The 18588-nt window shown below is 35.1% G+C and overlaps 1 protein-coding gene across 1 annotated transcript; it reads left to right on the forward strand.

The window, feature by feature from the left end:
- The first annotated feature begins 3757 nt into the window (after positions 1-3757).
- On the forward strand, positions 3758-6915 carry LOC107910200 (mitogen-activated protein kinase homolog NTF3). The gene is made up of 3 exons (XM_016837981.2): positions 3758-4295; positions 4474-4931; positions 5855-6915. Exons 2-3 carry the CDS (start codon positions 4509-4511, stop codon positions 6548-6550), a joined length of 1119 nt encoding a protein of 372 aa, XP_016693470.1. The 5' UTR covers positions 3758-4295; positions 4474-4508; the 3' UTR covers positions 6551-6915.
- Positions 6916-18588: the final 11673 nt, after the last annotated feature.

Below are 18588 nucleotides of genomic sequence, written 5' to 3' on the forward strand. Positions count from 1 at the left end.
TATGTATGGTCCTCCATCACCGTTGGTAGAGAATTACCTGTGAGAAGTGGGTTTTTGGCACGTGGCGACGGTAGGCCGAGGATGCAAGTTGGACCCGAAACTTATCAGTGCGTTGATTGAGAGGTGGAGACCCGAGACGCACACATTCCATCTTCCATGTAGAGAGTGCACTATCACTTTGGAAGATGTCAATCTGCAATTGGGATTGTCGATGGACGGGTACCCAGTCACCGGTCTGTTCAATCTGGCGATTGAAATGCTACGAGCTTTTGGGCGCTATTCAAGAGAAAAATAATGGAGGTCGGATCGAGATGGGCTGGTTACGAGACACATTCCTGGATCCGGATGATGATTCAACCGAAGTAGAAAGAATCCAATATGCTCGGACATACATTCTTCAGATAATTGGAGGTTATCTGATGTCAGACTTGTCACGGAACCTCGTACATCTAAGATGGCTGCTGAAACTCATTGATTTTAGAGCAGCTGGTGAATTGAGTTGGGGGTCTGCCGTGTTGGCAACATTATATCGGGAGATGTTCGGGGCGACGTGACCGAGTAAAGTGAAAATCGGAGGTTGCCTGTCACTACTGCAGTTATAGGCACGGTTTTGCTTTCCATTTTTACGTCATCGAGTGGACCACCTATATACATTCCCACTCATAACGAGGTAAATTTTATATTAGATTTTACAATTATTACGTAGATTTTAAAAATAATAGTATGCTAAAAATTTATTTAATTAGGTGGAACCATCCGGCAAGTTATGCTTGATTACCTACCTCTCTTGAAGATATACGGCTTTTATTAGACCAACAGTCGGAAGCACAAATAAGTATTAAATAAAATTGATATTTATTTGTTGAGCTAGTCGATTGGTATTTAGTATTTATTATTATGTATTATGTATATAACTAATATTTCCATCATGTTCATATAGTTTCAATGGACACCATACGAGGATCCAACAATTCAGGTAGTAATTCCGGATGAGTACCTCCAAAATCCGAACGCTTGGCATGCGAAAGTACCATTGGTCAACTATGCGATCGTGGAGATGCACCATGGTTTAGGATCCATGGCAAGCCGTATTTACTGTCGGCAGAGGAGAGGCAGTGACAATTACGTGTCCAAAGGGAACGACGTGGGCCTTTAAATCCAAGACGAAGGGATGACGATGCAGGCCCATCAACGAGGCCCAAACATTCACTCGGCCAATCATCAGCGGCCATTCAATCACCAGGCCCAGCGAGAACACCGACACAGTCACCCGACCCAGCAGTTCAACCGACGATACCCACGACACAGCCTTTTCAGATGATGCCAGATGCGTATCCTAGCCCTTTTATGTATCCTAACCCTTATATGTTTCCTTTTCTGAGTCCTATGGCAGGTTGAAGTCCATGGCCCAGTTCATCTCCATTTTCTGTTACGCCGAGTGGACCGCTGATGTATAGGCCAGCATCGCACGAGGGATCACAAGAAGGGCCGTCAGGGAGCTCTTCTTTTTACCAATCCCCTTCACTGTATGAGTTTCAAACAGTTTTGCCGTTGGTGATACAAACACCTCCACAGTCACTATTCTATTAAGGTGGCTCATCGTCCCAACACCGACAACCAGATACCCTACCAGAGGAACCAGAATCCCCACCGGAGCAACCACAACCCCCGACGAAAGCTGGACAAAGGAGGAATCCAGCGCGTAATTGTCGACGGCCGCCATGTGGCACTGAATCCGGCGGGCACGGAGATTGATTTTTATTTTAATATATTTTTACAAACATTTTGAATATTTGATATTATTTGATGTAATAAAATAGAAATTCTTCTATATTATTTTATGTACTAAAATAGAAATTTACTTTTACATTTTTAATATAATAGAAATTCTTTTAAATAAGGCAATATGTTGAATATTTCTATATTATTTCATTTAATAAAATAAAACGTTGTTTTGAATAAAGTAATTGTAATTTACTTTAATATTTTTAATAAAATAGATTTTCTTTTAAATAAGTCAATACTTTGAATATTTGTATCAATTTTCCATTTAAAAAATATAAATAATACAATGTTTTTTACAATAACGTTCAACTATTGCGATTTGGGCATGATCGGCTTGTATGGCCTGCGTTCCTACACCATCTGCACAACTTATGTTGACTGGCTGTTTCTCGGATATCCAATTTTATTGACAAACCCTAAACTCTAAACCTTAACTTAATTGATTTTTCCTTAAAAATCGTTAACTTAAAAATACCAAAACCCTAACAAAAACCCTAACCCTAATCTGATTTTTAAAATTTTTTTAATTAAATTACTCAAGTAACCCTAAACCCTAATTTAATTGATTTTTTCTTAAAAATAATAAACACGAAAACTAATCCAATTTTAAATAATTTTTAAATAATTTAATAGACAAACCCTAAACTAGAGGTGTTCATGGGCCAGGCAAAAAATATGGGAGGGTTCGGGTAAAAATATAGGCTCGAAATATGAGTTTGGGCAAAAAAGCGAAGCCCGTTTAGAAAACGGGCCAGGCCTCGGGCACCACTTTTTTGGCTCGAGCCCGGCACGGCCCGGCCCGAATATATAATAAATAAATATTTTTATTCTTTAATTTTAAAATATTTTTAAAATACTTTTTTTATTCTTTTTATTTTTAAAATAATTTTTTTGGTGTTTATGGGCTTAGAAATTTTTCCCGCGCCGGCCCTGGACAAAATTTCAGTCCCATATTTCGGGCCAGCCCGGCCTCGGGCCTAGGAAGCGGTCCAAAATTTTTTTTTGGGCCTGACCCGAACTAGGCCCTACCAGGCCCATGAACACCTCTACCCTAAACTCTAATCCCTTATTTATTTAATTTTTAATCCTAAACCCCAAACCCTAAACCTTAAAACTCAAAAACAAGCAAAACGCGTCCTTAAGGGCGGGCTTTATCCACGTAGGCAAAACGCTCCCTCAGGGACGCGTTTTCCTATCACGTACCCTGACATCGTGCTGACGTGGATGCGCTTTCGGGGAAATAGACCCATTTCGGTAAATAATTATTTACCGGGCCTATTTCGGTAAATTTTAAAAAAATAGGGCTTTTATATGTAATTTGCCCAAATTTATGTTTTCTGTCACTTGATTTAAAAAAAAATTACAAAATAGTCATTGAAGTATTCGAAAGTTTTCATTTAAATCGTTGGGCTGTTAAAATTATTGTTGTATGGCCTTCACTATTCTCATCACCTGCAATAGTCGAAAGCCCTCATTCTCTTTCTCTTTTACGGTTCAATTTTTTCATTAAACAATTTTGAATATCACGAACCAACATCCAAACTACTTTCTTCTTTGCTTTCCGGCACTGATCGTCGGATCAACTTGGATTTAAGGAAAGTTCTTCTACTCGTCGATGGGTACTAACCTACTGTATCCATCGTTGAATCGTTATTTGGAGCTCACTAATCGGACTTTAAAAAAAACTTAATAGCCCAGTGGCTTAAATAAAAAAAGTTTCAAATAGTTCAATAACTTAAATCAAAACTTTCAAATAGCCCAATGACAATTTTGTAATTTTTTAAAGTTAAATAACCAAAAATCGTAAACTTACCAATAGTTTAGTGAATTGTGTGTAGTTTACTGTTTTTTTAATAAAATTCTTTACCAATGCCTTGTATCAAAAGACATTCCTGCTTTGAACCCTATGTAAACGACGTCGCACAGTTACCTTACCTTACTAAAACACACCACACCGCCTTGGCCCTTGGTTGCCGCCACTGCTACAACGGACCCTACATGAATGGGAAAAAGATAATATTAAAAATAAAATCCAGTTGCTGTCGTCACCTGAGCAAAACCCGGTGCTTTTTAAATGTAATAAAAATTAAAAATAAAACAAATCCCAACAATTTGTTTGGTTTTGTAGTTGCTCTAATGGCGTCGAGGGAACGAAGCTTCCTCTCTGAAGATATCCCCTTGGATCTCACCGTTGACAAGCAATAATTACATTAACAATCAAAGTATATCCTCTTTTTTTTTCTTGGTGTCGAGCTCTAGTTGGCTTCCCGCGAAATCAAGATCGGTCAGGCTTTTGCTCAAAGTTCAACCGCCACATCGTTTCAATTAGGGCATTCATCGATGAAAATGGAGTTTTAATTTACCTTCCTTTCTTTCTTTTTCTTTTTTTTCCCTTCTAGTTTCTGAAAATCTTGAAATGAATTCCGACGTTGATTAGCCAACAGTATCGCGGGACTTTCCGCAGTTCACTTTCGGTATAAAGAAGAATTGCTGAGAAAATTTCGAAGCAGGTAAAAACTTAACAATGTATCCCTCAGTTTTAATTTCTTTTCTTGATTCCTTTAATTGTATGATGAGGTGGACGTCTTCCACTAATTAACTGAAAAAAATAATTACTAAAAATTTCAACCCAAAAAAAATACGTACTTTATTTCCTGATTAAGTATGGTTTTGTTTTTTTCCTGCCAGGGATTTTAATTCAAAATTTTGGTTAAAGGCAAGAAATGGCAACACCAGTTGAGCCTCCTAATGGTATTCATTACCAAGGAAAACATTACTATTCCATGTGGAGAACATTATTCGAAATCGACACCAAATATGTGCCGATCAAGCCTATTGGGAAAGGGGCATATGGTATCGTTTGCTCTTCTGTGAATCGCGAAACAGACGACAAAGTTGCCATTAAAAAGATAAACAATGCCTTTGACAACCCTGTTGATGCACTGAGAACTTTGCGTGAATTGAAGCTTCTTAGACATCTTAGACATGAAAACGTGATTGCTTTGAAAGATGTTATGATGCCAATTCATAGGAGAAGCTTCAAGGATGTTTATCTAGTTTATGAACTTATGGATACGGATTTGCATCAAATTATTAAGTCTCCCCAAGCTCTTTCAAATGATCACTGTCAGTATTTCCTCTTCCAGGTATCTACCATTCCAATCCCTTTGCAAAGGCATCTTACTGGTTTGTTTTGCTGTTTAATTTGATTAATATGTATAACTGTTCTGCTACGTGGCATTGCATTTGAGTTTAATATAAAGGATCAAGAAATCGAAGGGTCCGTGTTTACAACTGTTAAAATTTTGTCTGTGGATGTATTAACAGAGCATTCCTCGGCATGAATTTTACGTCAAACTTCATTACGTTTTGCTTAAAAATGAAGATTAGGCAAAGAAGCAAGAACCTAAATGGTCAAATTTGAACGTGTATTCCCTGGACGCTATGTTGTGGAATTTTGCATTACTAGTATACTACTATATCATGTACATTATAGTTTTATGCCTCGGAACCTATGTGTTTAGATGGTTTATGCACTTTCCTTTCTGTTTGTTTTCTAATCAACGTATAAGTTCACTGTCAACATGTTGTATTCATTCTTAACACCGTATTGAATATTGATGGAGAAAAGCGTTTGTTCATACTAATTGATGTCCAATGCTTTAACATGTCTAGGCAACAGTTAGGGACTGACATAATGGGAGCTAGTTGGTTTTAGCTTTTCAGACAAACATGTTCTAGGCCTTCTACCTTTCTGGCATTATGTACTGGCCTGATATTGCAAGCATGGTTATTACTTTCATCACTAATATATCTGCTAGGCTTATCGATCGATAAGCTTTTATGCAAAGGCCTATTATTTTAAAAATTGTTTTTAAAAGGAAGCATTGGTCACTTTCTCTCACTTGTTTGGGCATGAAGAGATTTCTAGCATTTGTAGACAGGAGTTTTATGTAGTAATTGAGAAAATTATGTGAGGGATGAAGTTTTGGAAATTTGCATTAAAGCTTCTATTGTGATAATGATAAAATATTATGAAATTTATGTATCTCATTCTTCTTTTTTGCAGTTACTTCGAGGTTTGAAGTATCTTCACTCAGCAAATATTCTCCACCGTGACCTGAAGCCAGGAAATCTTCTTATAAATGCAAATTGTGACCTTAAAATTTGCGACTTTGGATTGGCACGCACTAGCAATGCCAAGGGTCAATTCATGACAGAGTATGTTGTCACTCGCTGGTACAGGGCCCCTGAGCTTCTCCTTTGCTGCGACAACTATGGAACATCCATCGATGTGTGGTCTGTTGGATGCATCTTTGCGGAGCTTCTTGGCCGAAAACCCATCTTCCCTGGTACAGAGTGTCTCAACCAACTTAAGCTGATCATCAACATACTTGGCAGCCAGAAGGAAGAGGATCTTGAATTTATAGATAACCCCAAGGCAAGGAACTACATTAAATCACTCCCATATTCCCATGGAATCCCCTTTTCTTGTCTTTATCCAAATGCCCATCCTTTGGCAATTGATTTACTGCAAAAAATGCTAGTTTTTGACCCTTCAAAAAGGATTGGTGTAACTGAAGCACTCCAACACCCTTACATGGCACCCTTGTACGATCCCAACTGCAATCCTCCAGCCCAAGTGCCAATTGATCTTGACATAGATGAGGATTTAGGGGAAGAAATGATCAGGGAGATAATGTGGAAGGAAATGCTTTATTACCATCCTGAAGCTGCTAATGCTAATGGTGAGGTGTGTGTCTAATCTTTTCCACATCTTCCTTAAGCACTCTGCAGTCAAGCCTATGAGGCTGTTTTACTACTGACGAGTAGGGTTTTAACCTGGTGGTATTAAGATGCTATATTTATGTCTTTGCTACTCCTTTATGGCTTTAATAATGTTGGAGAAAGGCAGGCAATATGTCTGTTGTCGGCTGTGATGCCTGATATAACTAAATTTTGTACCAATAGCTTATTTAGGAGCTTGAGTTACTTTCTGTAGATGCCTTGAAAAAAAGAAGAATAAAAGTTATATATAAGGGTGCTGCTTGATGTGTCTCAAACTCTGAGTCTTTGAACTTATTTTCATTCCATGTAATGTAAATAAAGTTTAGACGTTGGGAGCATTAATTTTGCGGACTTATTTTCTTTCCCCTTGAGCAGCAGTGAATCGATATCTCATGGTAAACTCAAATGTTCTGGCTGAGCAAAACAAAATATAAATAAATAACGACTGGCATAATTCCTGATAGTTACATTAATGTTGGATGACCGCTGAACAAGACTTCTCTTATCTATAAACACCAAATGTCTGCTATTTAAGAGATAAAAAAACCCTGTTTCTATTAAAAGCTATCACAAGGAGACTCGAAATTTGTTTTTAAATCACTGCTCGAAATGGACTCCACAATTTATTTTACATAAATTTTAATACTATATGTTAGTCGATTAATAGGAGTATTAATATTGTAGTACTCTTCTTAGTATTTTAAGTGACATTATTCACTTGTTTGGTTGTAAGTTTCTGAGTTTATTTAAGAGTACATGCTTATTGATTAAGTTTTAGTTTGATTGGTATTATTGTTGCAAGGGTTGTAATTGAACAATATTTGATGAACAGTATGGTTTTTAATGTGAAAGCTGAGGTCAAATTTTAGAAGCCCGAACAATCAACTTGAAATTTATGACTCTTTCTTACAATTTAAGTAGCTTCTTTAAAAGTAACTTCTAGATTAAAGTTCTTGGATTTAAACTAAAAATTTCCAACAAGAATTAGATACTAAATCAATGTAAAATAAAAAATTAAGGAACTAAACAAAAGAAACAAAATGTGAAAGACGGATTGATGAAAAGGAAAAGAAGACGAATGGCGTTGATGACAAATAGTTGGATAGATAGTTTAGCCTCCTTTGGTGAACTTCCATCAACAAAGAATTATATTGGCATTTCAAAAACCATTACAAATTATTTGTATTAAGTAAGCTGAAGTTATGATGAATCTCCTCCATAATCTTCAAGAATTGAAGCAGTAGTTCTATCAAGAAAATCACAAGAAACTAGTTTTCAAGAAAAAAACTTGTAATGGTCCTCACCCATCCCAATATATGGCACGAATGGGAAGTGCTGTCGGAGCACTTTAAAACTAAAATCGATTTTTTCTTTTAAATAAAACACCATTTAGTAATCATATAAAATTTCTTTAAGACAATTCTCAATATTTAAGAAAGAAAAAAAAATACAATTTGAAATCATTTTGGGTCATTGAAGATATGTTAGGATCCATTTAAAACGTAAACAAAATGTTTGGGGTTTAACGACTTTTAAATTGGAGTATTCAGGGTGGAGGTATGTAAAATTTTACTTAAAATTAGAACTTCAAACATTATAAATAAAATCATAGAAACAATTTGAACATTTTGAAGAATTTAAAATAAATTTAAAACCATTTAGGAATATTTTTTGGTGTTCAGAGGTGCTTGAGACCATATATAAGCTTTGGATGGCTCATTTTTCATAAAACAGTGCGATAACATTTTAGGACCCTAGGTATCAGTATCTAAGGCCTTGAGGTCCAAATCTAGGTCCTTGTACTATTTTGGAAAGCATTTTGCTAAACCGGGTGCGATACTTTTGACAAGAGTACCAAACCTTAGGCCCTTGAAGCTGGAAAATTGACTAAAAAATGCTTAAAAACATTTCTAAACTTACCCATATCATTTCCATATGTCCCAAAAAATTACAGATCAAATTTAAAATTAATTTAAACTCAAAATACGAAGCAAAAAGCATATTCACGTCAAGTAACGAGATAAAGCTTTAATAATTACATCAAAATAACTTGAATTTCTAATATCTAAAACATCAAAATTAATGATGTATAACATTTAAAGAAGAGTGATGCGAATGACTTGCCATCAAATGTAGTAGTTATTTTAGTATAGTTCTGCACGTAAAGATATTGTTTTCTAGCTATTTTAGTATTTATTATTGTGTTTTCAGTATTTAGTAGTTAGCATTAAATATTAGTAAAACAAGTATTTTTTAACACATTTGTAAGTGTTAGTGACCTATTAGGCCGATATGGGCCTTAAGTAGTTCTAATATGTTAATTTGAGTGTGCAGGATGCTTAATTTAGTGCCCAATGGATGTCGGAACTTGGGATGAGTGTTGCACAAGCTTCCTGAGACGCTAAAAGATGAAACAGACCCAAGAGGCCATAGAAAGTATGTCGTGTCACGCCATGCAATGTCTATGGCGCGACATAGGACTTGACGTAAGCCCAAGCCCTTCAAGGCTATTTTCATTTGTACAATAAAATTTACATGAAGACCTAAGACGCGCTGATGACCTAATTAGGGCTTTTAACACTTTTATAAATAAGACCTTAGGGATTTGATGTAACTAAGTCGTCTTGGACACATCTAAAAACCTGAGTAGTTTAGGATTAGTTTTAGTTTAGTTTTCTCTTTGATTTTCTAAACTCTTTTGTTCTTTTGTCTTGGAATCATTTTTGGTCCAAGTTATTTTTTATAATATCCAAGTATTTCAGTTTATTTTTCTTTGTAAGCAACGATTCTCGTTGTCCCAGTTGAGAGATTTACTACTCTATGCTTCCATCGATATCAAACAAGATTATTTCTTTATCTTTTCTCTTTAGATTTAATTGTGTTTATGTACATGTTTATTTCAATTGAGATTGAGATTATGAATATCATGAGTAGCTAATTCCTTTAGGGGAGATTAACAGAGGATTAAGGGTTTCCTATAGAATTAGTTCGTATAAATTACGTATTCTTAAACCCTAGGTTTGACAACCCTAGGAAGTAATAAAGGTTAAACGAGGTCGGGAGATAATTTTGTCAAGTAAATCGTAATTTATCCTGGTTGAGAAAGCGAGGTCGGGAGATAAGTGAGTATCCGCCAATTAATTAATCAATTAGAGGCTAAGAGGTAATAATTGGTTAGTTATTAGGTAATTCACCTTAAAACTCGAATTTGAAGTTAATTACAACCACTGAAACGAGTTAATCTTCCTAATTGGTTTAATTGATTTAGTTGTTTGTGTTTTATTTTCTCTTATTTATTTTATTTATTTAGTTTATGATATTATCCCTGTTTATTGGTTGTCGTAATATAGTATTTAATTATTACTATTTAGACCTATTATTATAAAAGTGTTTTGAATAGATTTAATTTATTCTCCCTCAGGTACGATCCTCAGAATACTTCCTAGTGTTTCATTGTACACTTTACTATATTACAATTTGACCCATATACTTGTTGACACTGCTTTTTTATTTCTTATATTTTTGGTGTAGTATTTTTCCGTCAAACGTTTGCACAATTGACGACAGTCAAGTTGTTGGTGTCATTTTCAGGGAGGTTTCGACATTAAATCTTAAAATATCTTTACAATTAATAAGATAAATATGAAAGGTAAAGACTATAAATATGATATTTTTATTTCTTTTATTTTTAATTTTTGTTTATTTATTGTTATTTGTTTAATTTCTTTTTTATTTGTAAGTTGTTTATGAACCGAAGCGGAAGCACCCTAATCGAGCCATATCCATATCCTAAATAGATTATTAGATGCCGTCGTTAGTTGATGAACACTGATCCACCCATGGAAATTAATCAACCTTGGGAGAATCCATTGTTCTACGATCCACAAGAAAGACAAGAGAACATCCGTATAGAAGTCCCAATGGATCAAAAGACATTGTGCGAATACATTTTACTTATACTAAATGCGGTGTAAGGCAGTATCAAAAGACCAACGATTAACACCAATAATTTTGAAATTAAGACGGCCACAATCTAGATGGTTCAGAATACTCTGCAGTTCAAGGGGAACATGATGGAGGATCTGAACCAACACTTGAAGTGGTTTCTACAACTATGTAACACCTTCAAATACAATAGAGTAATCGATGATGCTATGTGTCTCTGGTTATTTCCATTCTCCTTGTTTGATAACGCGGTTGATTGGTTAGATTTGTGAGAACCAAGTTCCATAATCATGTGGGATGATTTAGCGGAAAAATTTCTTCACAAAATTTTCCCGATTAGTAGAACCATTCAGCTTAAGTGAGAATCCCCAATTTCAAACAATATGAAGGTGAATCCCTGTACAAAGCATGAGGACATTTCAAGTTAATGCTAAGGAAGTTCTCACACCATGGACTGAAAGTGTGGCTTTAAATCCAAATTTTCTATAACGGTGTTGATAGTAACATCAAATCCAGCCTAGATAGAGTAGCCGGAGGATAGATCATGTTCCATACATACGAATGAGCCTATAAGATCATAGATGATATAGCGATGAATTTGTATATGTGGCCTAATGAAAGATTCACGTACAAATTGAAGCCTTCAATGGTAAATGTGGTAAACAAAGATGATCGATATCAATAAATCTTAGAGAAGCCTAACTGTTTGGAGTCAACTGTCAAACCAAAGAGAATAGAGCCATGTTTTGAAAACCAACCGAAGGAGGGGAGCTACATAGGAAATAGGGTTGGAAATCCTTATTCAAACACCTATAAAGGTACCATTCCCGATGAGATTAAAGGACAGGCAAAAGAGGGGCGAGGAAAAATTTATAAGTTTTCTTAATCTATTTGAATCTTTCACATCCCAAAAACTGCATTAGTAGAAATTGGGTTAATGAACCGAGAGTGGTCACATCCAAATTGTTTTTAGATGACCTTAGCACATTTGTTAATAAATAAATATCAACTATAGTGACTAAGTAGTGGCGAAGCCGTCCTTGATGATCTGAGTTTGAATCCCTTCCCTCTCGTTAATTTCTATTTGGTACAAATTTGTTTTAAACCTTTAGCAAATGTCATCTCATGTTTTTAAATATTTTTTGTTAAAATGATAATAATGAGTTAAGTGATAAAGTGGTTAAGTGTTTAGTTAGTTTCTTATGGGTCCTAAGTTCAAGTCTTCTTATTAGCTTTCTTTAATTAAATTTTTTTGTATTGTTTCCCATGTGCTATATGTGTTGTCGTCCAACCTAGCTTTCCATAAGAGGAGGAAGATTCTTTCCTTTTCTTTTGGTCAACATGCCTTAAGTGAGGAGACCATGATCCTTTTTTCACTCTAATGTTGCCTTTTTCCTCCATTTTTACCTTATGCAAGTTACAATAAACCTAGACTAGGTTGACTACTTTTTGCCATCCAACCTTCCATTCTCCTCCTTTCATTGCTACACCACCCTCCTCTCCTCTCCTCTCCATTTTCTCTCTTTTTCTCTTTTGTTTAGCTCTCAACTTTCCCCTTTTTTCTTTTCTTTCACTTTTTCCTCCACACTTCTTAGCTGTGCACCACTAATATTTCACCACTGAACCACCACCCATTACCTCTCCCCTCTCTTTTTTTCCTCTCCGAGTGCCTCCCTTCTCCATCATGTCAACCATCACACACCACCACTAAATTCCTCTCTTTTTCTTATTTTTTCTTTTTTTTTTCTATTCTCCATTAAGAAAGTGATTGAATCATTGTTCATTCTTTCTATTCTACCGAACCGCTGCCCTTGTTGCTAGACCGTCACCATCGTTGCTATAGCACCACTGCCGTTGCCACCGTAGGACCACCACCGATGATGGAGATCTTTTCCCTTTTCCTTTTCTTATTTCAAATGTTCATTATTTTTATTTTAATAATCAAAATCCTACATTAATCATTTCATTTAAATCTTAATTCGAAACTTTATTTCTTCCTTGGGTTTATATTTGAATAAATCCTTCTCTTACATTATTCCTTTTCCTTCAATTTGTATCCCATTCAATTCGTTGATCCTTCGTTTCATTCATGTGAGAGTAAGTATAAATGGTGTATTGAAATATATTCTCTTTTCTATTTTTCTTCTCTTGGCCGATTACTTTACATTCTTTTAGTTGGAAGGGTAACATGCTATTTTGACTTTGAAAGATAGAACTCAGAGAAATAGATGACGCCCCTGATGTATATAAGCTGCGCCATGGAAAGAACTCATTTGCTTCTACAAAAGAGGATGGATGAGGTTGAGAACTGGTGGGAATTATTGGCTGACCTGATGGTAATGTTTCTACTAGGACCTTAACCAAAAGAGGATCAACATTCTGAACAAGGGAGTCTGCAGAGTGGGCGGGCTCCATTTGGAGTACTGGCACTATAGGAAGTAATGGAACTAGAAAAGAAGAAACTTCTAGTGTTGAAGGCCCTTTCTTAAGTCTTTGCCGCTTTGGTTGTGGGCGTTCACTCTCTTCAGCATTTGAAGTATCTTCACTTACTCTAGGTCTCTTTTGATACTTCTTTGTTATTGAATTCTTGGAAGGGGCAGCAACAACTCTCTTTTTAGCATGAGCCTCTAGTAATGTCCATATCTAGTGCTTGGTTAGGCTAAGTATGAGATTTTGAAAAAGATCTTGCACCACCAATATGAGTATTAGCTTGGCTTGAAGAAGGAGAACAAGGAAGAATAGCGTAAGTGATAATCCAATTCCAAGGACGAATCCCACAAACTTCATAGAAATAAAAAGGTGGCTCCCTTATTTGCCTAGCTAGAACTTGGGCTAGATTGCTGGTAGCATTAAAAGGCCAAGCCTTAGAAGCTGATAATGCATTAAAGTTATTTAACCAATTGAAGTAATCATTCACTCGATCATCATTTAAGATCAAATCATGTAAATAGTACTTGAAGACATTCCTAATTGTATTTGTTTATACCAACACCAGTGTGCACCCGCTATTCAGTCTTTTATACTGTTTCAATGCAACGTCTGAATCAACTGACTGATACTGAGCACAAACAGATTTCCGAGGAAGAGACCAATATGTGGGGAAACCAAATCCACTTTCAAGTCTGTAAATAAATTTTACGAATTTATCTTTCTTTTAGTGCAAATTTGAAATACTATTTTGAATGATTAGTTCACAATTTTTTCAAACACTAAAGTGGGCTTTTCCAGCACCACTCCTTGGCCTTGTAATCTTTAATTGATAAAATTTTTGGAAAACATCCAAAAGGGGTGGTTCATTATGCGTGCAACAATCAATGAATAAGGCAACCAAGGTCCACCAAGACAATGCTAATAGTTGTCTAGGTGCGATGCCATATTTTGAAAGTATTGAGCAAAAGAACGGGTGTAAAGGTATATAAAAGCAAACCTCTAATAGAATTAATGGAAGTATAAATCCTCGAGTATTGTCACTCAAATGACACCTTAGTAATTTTCTAAAATCGTAAGAAAAATTTGGGAAAAGAATAGGCCGAGCTCCTAAGTTTCTATGTATTTTTTTCTTGTGTGCTGGTACATTCATATGAAGGAGTTTTGACGCTTGGTGGAGTGTCTTGGGGGCCTTGATGTTCGATCAAAGGTAAAAGGGTTTCTGTAACGCTAAAAAATTCTTTGATTTTGATATTGTTAAATCATGTAAAGTAAATTAATCTATGGGAGTGGTTAAGTGTTAAGTAAGCGTGCCTGAGGTTTGTGTTCAAATCCCTTTCCTTGAATTCAAATCCCTTTCCTTGAATTTTTTGTAACAGCTCGTTTTTAATGGTGTTGAAAATAGTTATTTTGAGATCACGATTCTAATAAATGGGTCAATATTTTATTATTTATTTAATGTTTATAGGGTTATATTAGGGTCATATTAAACTTTGGTTAAGAAATTTTAATATTTAGTTAGTTAAATAAGCAAAAATGACTAAATCGTAACGTAAAAGATGCAAAACTTGGTTTATATTGATTAAATAGGTTAAATGGCTATGATAATGTAAGTTAATGGACTTATTGGTTAAAAATACCATATTCTTAGTTAGTGGATAATATTGGTAGGTTTTGGTGTAATTTTAATAGTTTTTAAAGGCTAATTTTGTAATTAGGTAAATTAAATTAAAACAAAATAAACCAAAGATGAAAAAAAATCATCTTCACCATTTCTTTCACCCTTGAACCGAAACATCATATTCAAGTGAGGAGCTAGGTTCGACCAAGCTTATTTCTATTGCATGGTATGTAATTTTGCCCCGTTTTTAGTAATTTTATGTTTTTAAGTTAGTATTAGCTTAATCTAGCTAGCTCGGGGGTCAATTTGTAAAGCTGTTGAAAGTTTAGGGACTTTCCATAAATGAGTTTGAAGTGTTTGTGAATTTAGTTGATAAATTATTAAGGTTAGTAGTTGATAAATTTTTAAGGACCTATTTGAGAAAATAGTAAAATTCAATAAAGATAATGTGAAATGGTGAAATATTTGGGTTGTAATGAACCTCTAGAAAATTTAGCTAGCCTAGTACTTCATAGATTGTGATTAAATTGTGAGTTTCAAGTTTAGGTACTAAATTGTACAAAATTTAAAATGTTAAGGGTAATTTCATAAGTTCACATTAAAAGGGGTTATAGGCTTGAATTTGTTTATTTTAAGATATTTGAATGATTTAATTGAAAGAAACTTTTATTTAGATCAAGAAATGCAACAACCAGATTTGAATCGTGGTAAAGTTAAGGTTTTAATTAATCATCGACTCTATTTTACAACCGTTTTTGTCAAGGTAAGTTCGTATAATGGTAAGCTGACTAATTTTTATTTTAAATAGAAAATTTATTAATGTTATGCTTTGTATAAATTTTATTGTATATAAATTGTTAATTACTTAATTGGATGAAATTGTAATGTTTATGTTATTGAAGATCATGTGTGAAAAACAAGAGATTCATGGTAGTATATAATAGGAATGATACTATGGAAAGAAGTTAAAGGAATGATATGGAAAAACGTCCCGTTTGAACCTTGTGAATACTTAGGATACAAATGACATGTCATTAAGGGTTATATGTTTTTGGGTGCTAGTCTTGGATGTCTTACAGATGGCTGAGGTCATGCATTTATTGCAGACCCATAGCTCGTATGAGTAGCATCGTGTAGCTTAACATCTTGACCCAAAACTCGTATGAGTAGGCCCATTTCACAGCTCGTGTGAGCATTCTCGAGTATTCGATGATATTCTATTTGGTTCAACGGGTGATTAAAGTTTTAATTGAATGAAAAATGTTGATGTATGTATTTGAAATAAAAAGGGAGCAAATGATGGATAAATTACATATTGAACTCCTTATTATGATATATTTCATGTTCAATTGATTTGGTATGCTTTTTAATAAATTTACTAAGTTTGTGAAGTGGTGTGAATAGGAAAGAAATGTGTACATATGGTAATGAACAATGCTTGAGTGGTTTAATCATGTATATATATTCAGTAAGTTTAAGTTTCTGTTATATGAGCTTACTAAGCATTGGTTGCTTATATAGTTGTTTTCTTTGTTTTGTAAATCATAAGAAAGCTCAATCGGTTGGAATTTCATCGAAGCATGATCACACTATCCTTCCATCATTTTGGTAGTTTTTGGTTAATTGGCTTATGCTTATAAATGACATGTATAGGGCTAAATGTGTTATCTTGGTTCTTTGGTTGTATTGAGTTTGTAATGAGCTTAATTGTGGTTGAATGGGTAGATGTTATTTTGTAAATGATTATTTAAATAGATGATGTTGGACTTGTGTATGCTCTTTCTTAAAGTATACAAATCATGGTTGAATGGTATGCTATGGATAAGAATGCTTGGTTTGTATAATATAAGTTTAAGGAATGATTTTGAATGTTGTATGGAATTAAGTTTGACATGTAAATTATGGTGCCTTTTGATGACATATTGTTTAGGCATAGGTGGAATGATTTTGGCATGTTTCTAATGTCCTTGAATATATTATAAACCATGTGAAATAAGCTAGGTATGGTGTGTCTTGGTGTGCAAGAAATGATGCTTGAAATGGTTTGTTTTAGGGGTAATTTATGAAGCACATGACCTGGGACACATGCTGTCACACGACCGTGTGCCACACATGGTCGTGTGTGATTAAATTTTATGTGTAGGATGAACCACACCGTCACAGAGAGTTACACGACTGTGTGACCAAACTTTAGATGCACACACAGTCTAGCACACGACTTGTGACACAGCTGTCTGACCCTATTTTGAATATTCATATGGGTAGACACATGAGCTGGGACATGGCCGTGTGTCCCATACTTTGAACACTCACATAGTCTGGGCTATGTCACCCGGCTTGGCCAGAAGGCCGTGTGACCCCTATTTTTCAATTTTTCCAATCTTTTGTGTTTTTTTTCAAAATGACCTCTGAATGTTTACAAACTATTTTTAGGGCCTCGTTGGCTCAATTTAAGGCCAGTGAGTGTATTTTTACTATAGTTAAATTGAATTATTAAATGTTATCAATTAATTTTCAAGATTGTTTCTATTGTATGTTAAATTTTTTGATTTGTATTATAATGCTCTGTAACCCTAATCCAATGATGGAGACGGATTAGGGTGTTATATTTTTACTATTTTTGTCTCAATACCTGACTTGAACATCTGGCTTATCTATAATTTCTAGGCATTTGTTGGAAAAAATGAGTCTGTTGGTTCAATGGTAAGATTTCAGCTTACCCATAGGTCTCGTGTTCAAATCCTATTGTGCGCAACAGTGGAATTAGTTTTTCTTTATCTCTATCTTTGCCACCCAAGTCGTTAGAAGTTGAGTTGAATTCAAATTCTGAGCCACCAGATTTTGATATCAGAAAATCTGATAGGTTGGGGTTTAGTTGGTTTTATCTTTTAAATTTTTTTAGAAAAGTCTCCCAAAAAATCTCTCCACTATTGCCGACCATCTCTCCACTAGTTCCATCGTTTTGTTTCACGTTAACTTGCTGTTAAAATATTTTCTTTGATTTTTCTTTTCGTTTTCCTAAATTTTCTTTTCTTTCTTCTCCTACCTTTCGTTTTTCCTTCTGCCATTTCTATTTTGGAGTTTACGTCAATCAGATTTTAATCTTGTCTTGTGTTGTTGCTAATTCTCTGGTTTTGATTTGGTCTTGGATGTTTGGGGGTTTCTCTGTTGCAGTAACAAAATCTTGGTGTGAGAATTGAGAGGCACAAAACTCTTATCTAGCGATTAGTGAGCCTTAGGAGTTATTGCTTCAATCGGGGTCCTGGAAGTGTTTCGTAACATCATTTTCTAGAATGATCAAGTGTGTAACTCTAATCCTGAAAAATCAGTGAACGACGTGAAGTCGAAAACCATATTGTGGACGTCACATGGCCTGGGCCACATAGGCTTTGTGGGCAATACGGGCGTGTGGGCCCATTTTTAGTAAAATTAGTTAGGGTCATATTTCAGAAGTGCGTCTCGAGGTTAGTGATTTTATATGTTTTGTTAAGTGTGCATGTTGTCTGATGAGTGAAAATCGATGTTCTATTGTGGCCACTTAAATACTGGAGGTATGTCAACCTTATAAAATGTGTTTCCGATATGTAAACTTGCCTTAATGTATTATATGTTATTGCATGTGCATTTGGGGTCGGATATGATATGTGACAGAGGAAGTTCTGGTACACTATGATTTGCAATTTCTGGTGATAATACCAAAATTACTGTATCTGGCAGTTAAACACTGCATATATCTGATTCTAGCAGTTTTTCGCACTATATCTGATAGCTTGACAACATATTTTTGCACAGTGACAGATGATCACTAATTTGGTGTGTGGGGTTGGATGGGTATTAATTACCCTATTGGGTGTGTTGGGTGGGACGGAGACGGTGTGTTGCAGATAGGGGTAGTATCTGTTTCTGATATGTGCAAAGTGTTGCATCATATAAAAAGCCATGCCATATGTATCTGATATGTTGCTTTGTTGAATCATGTGATATGATTTTCCTTTTATGTCTGTCCAGTTATTGATTCTAGT

The sequence above is a fragment of the Gossypium hirsutum genome, chromosome D02 (assembly GCF_007990345.1).
Source record: "Gossypium hirsutum isolate 1008001.06 chromosome D02, Gossypium_hirsutum_v2.1, whole genome shotgun sequence".
Taxonomy (NCBI): Eukaryota; Viridiplantae; Streptophyta; class Magnoliopsida; order Malvales; family Malvaceae; genus Gossypium; species Gossypium hirsutum.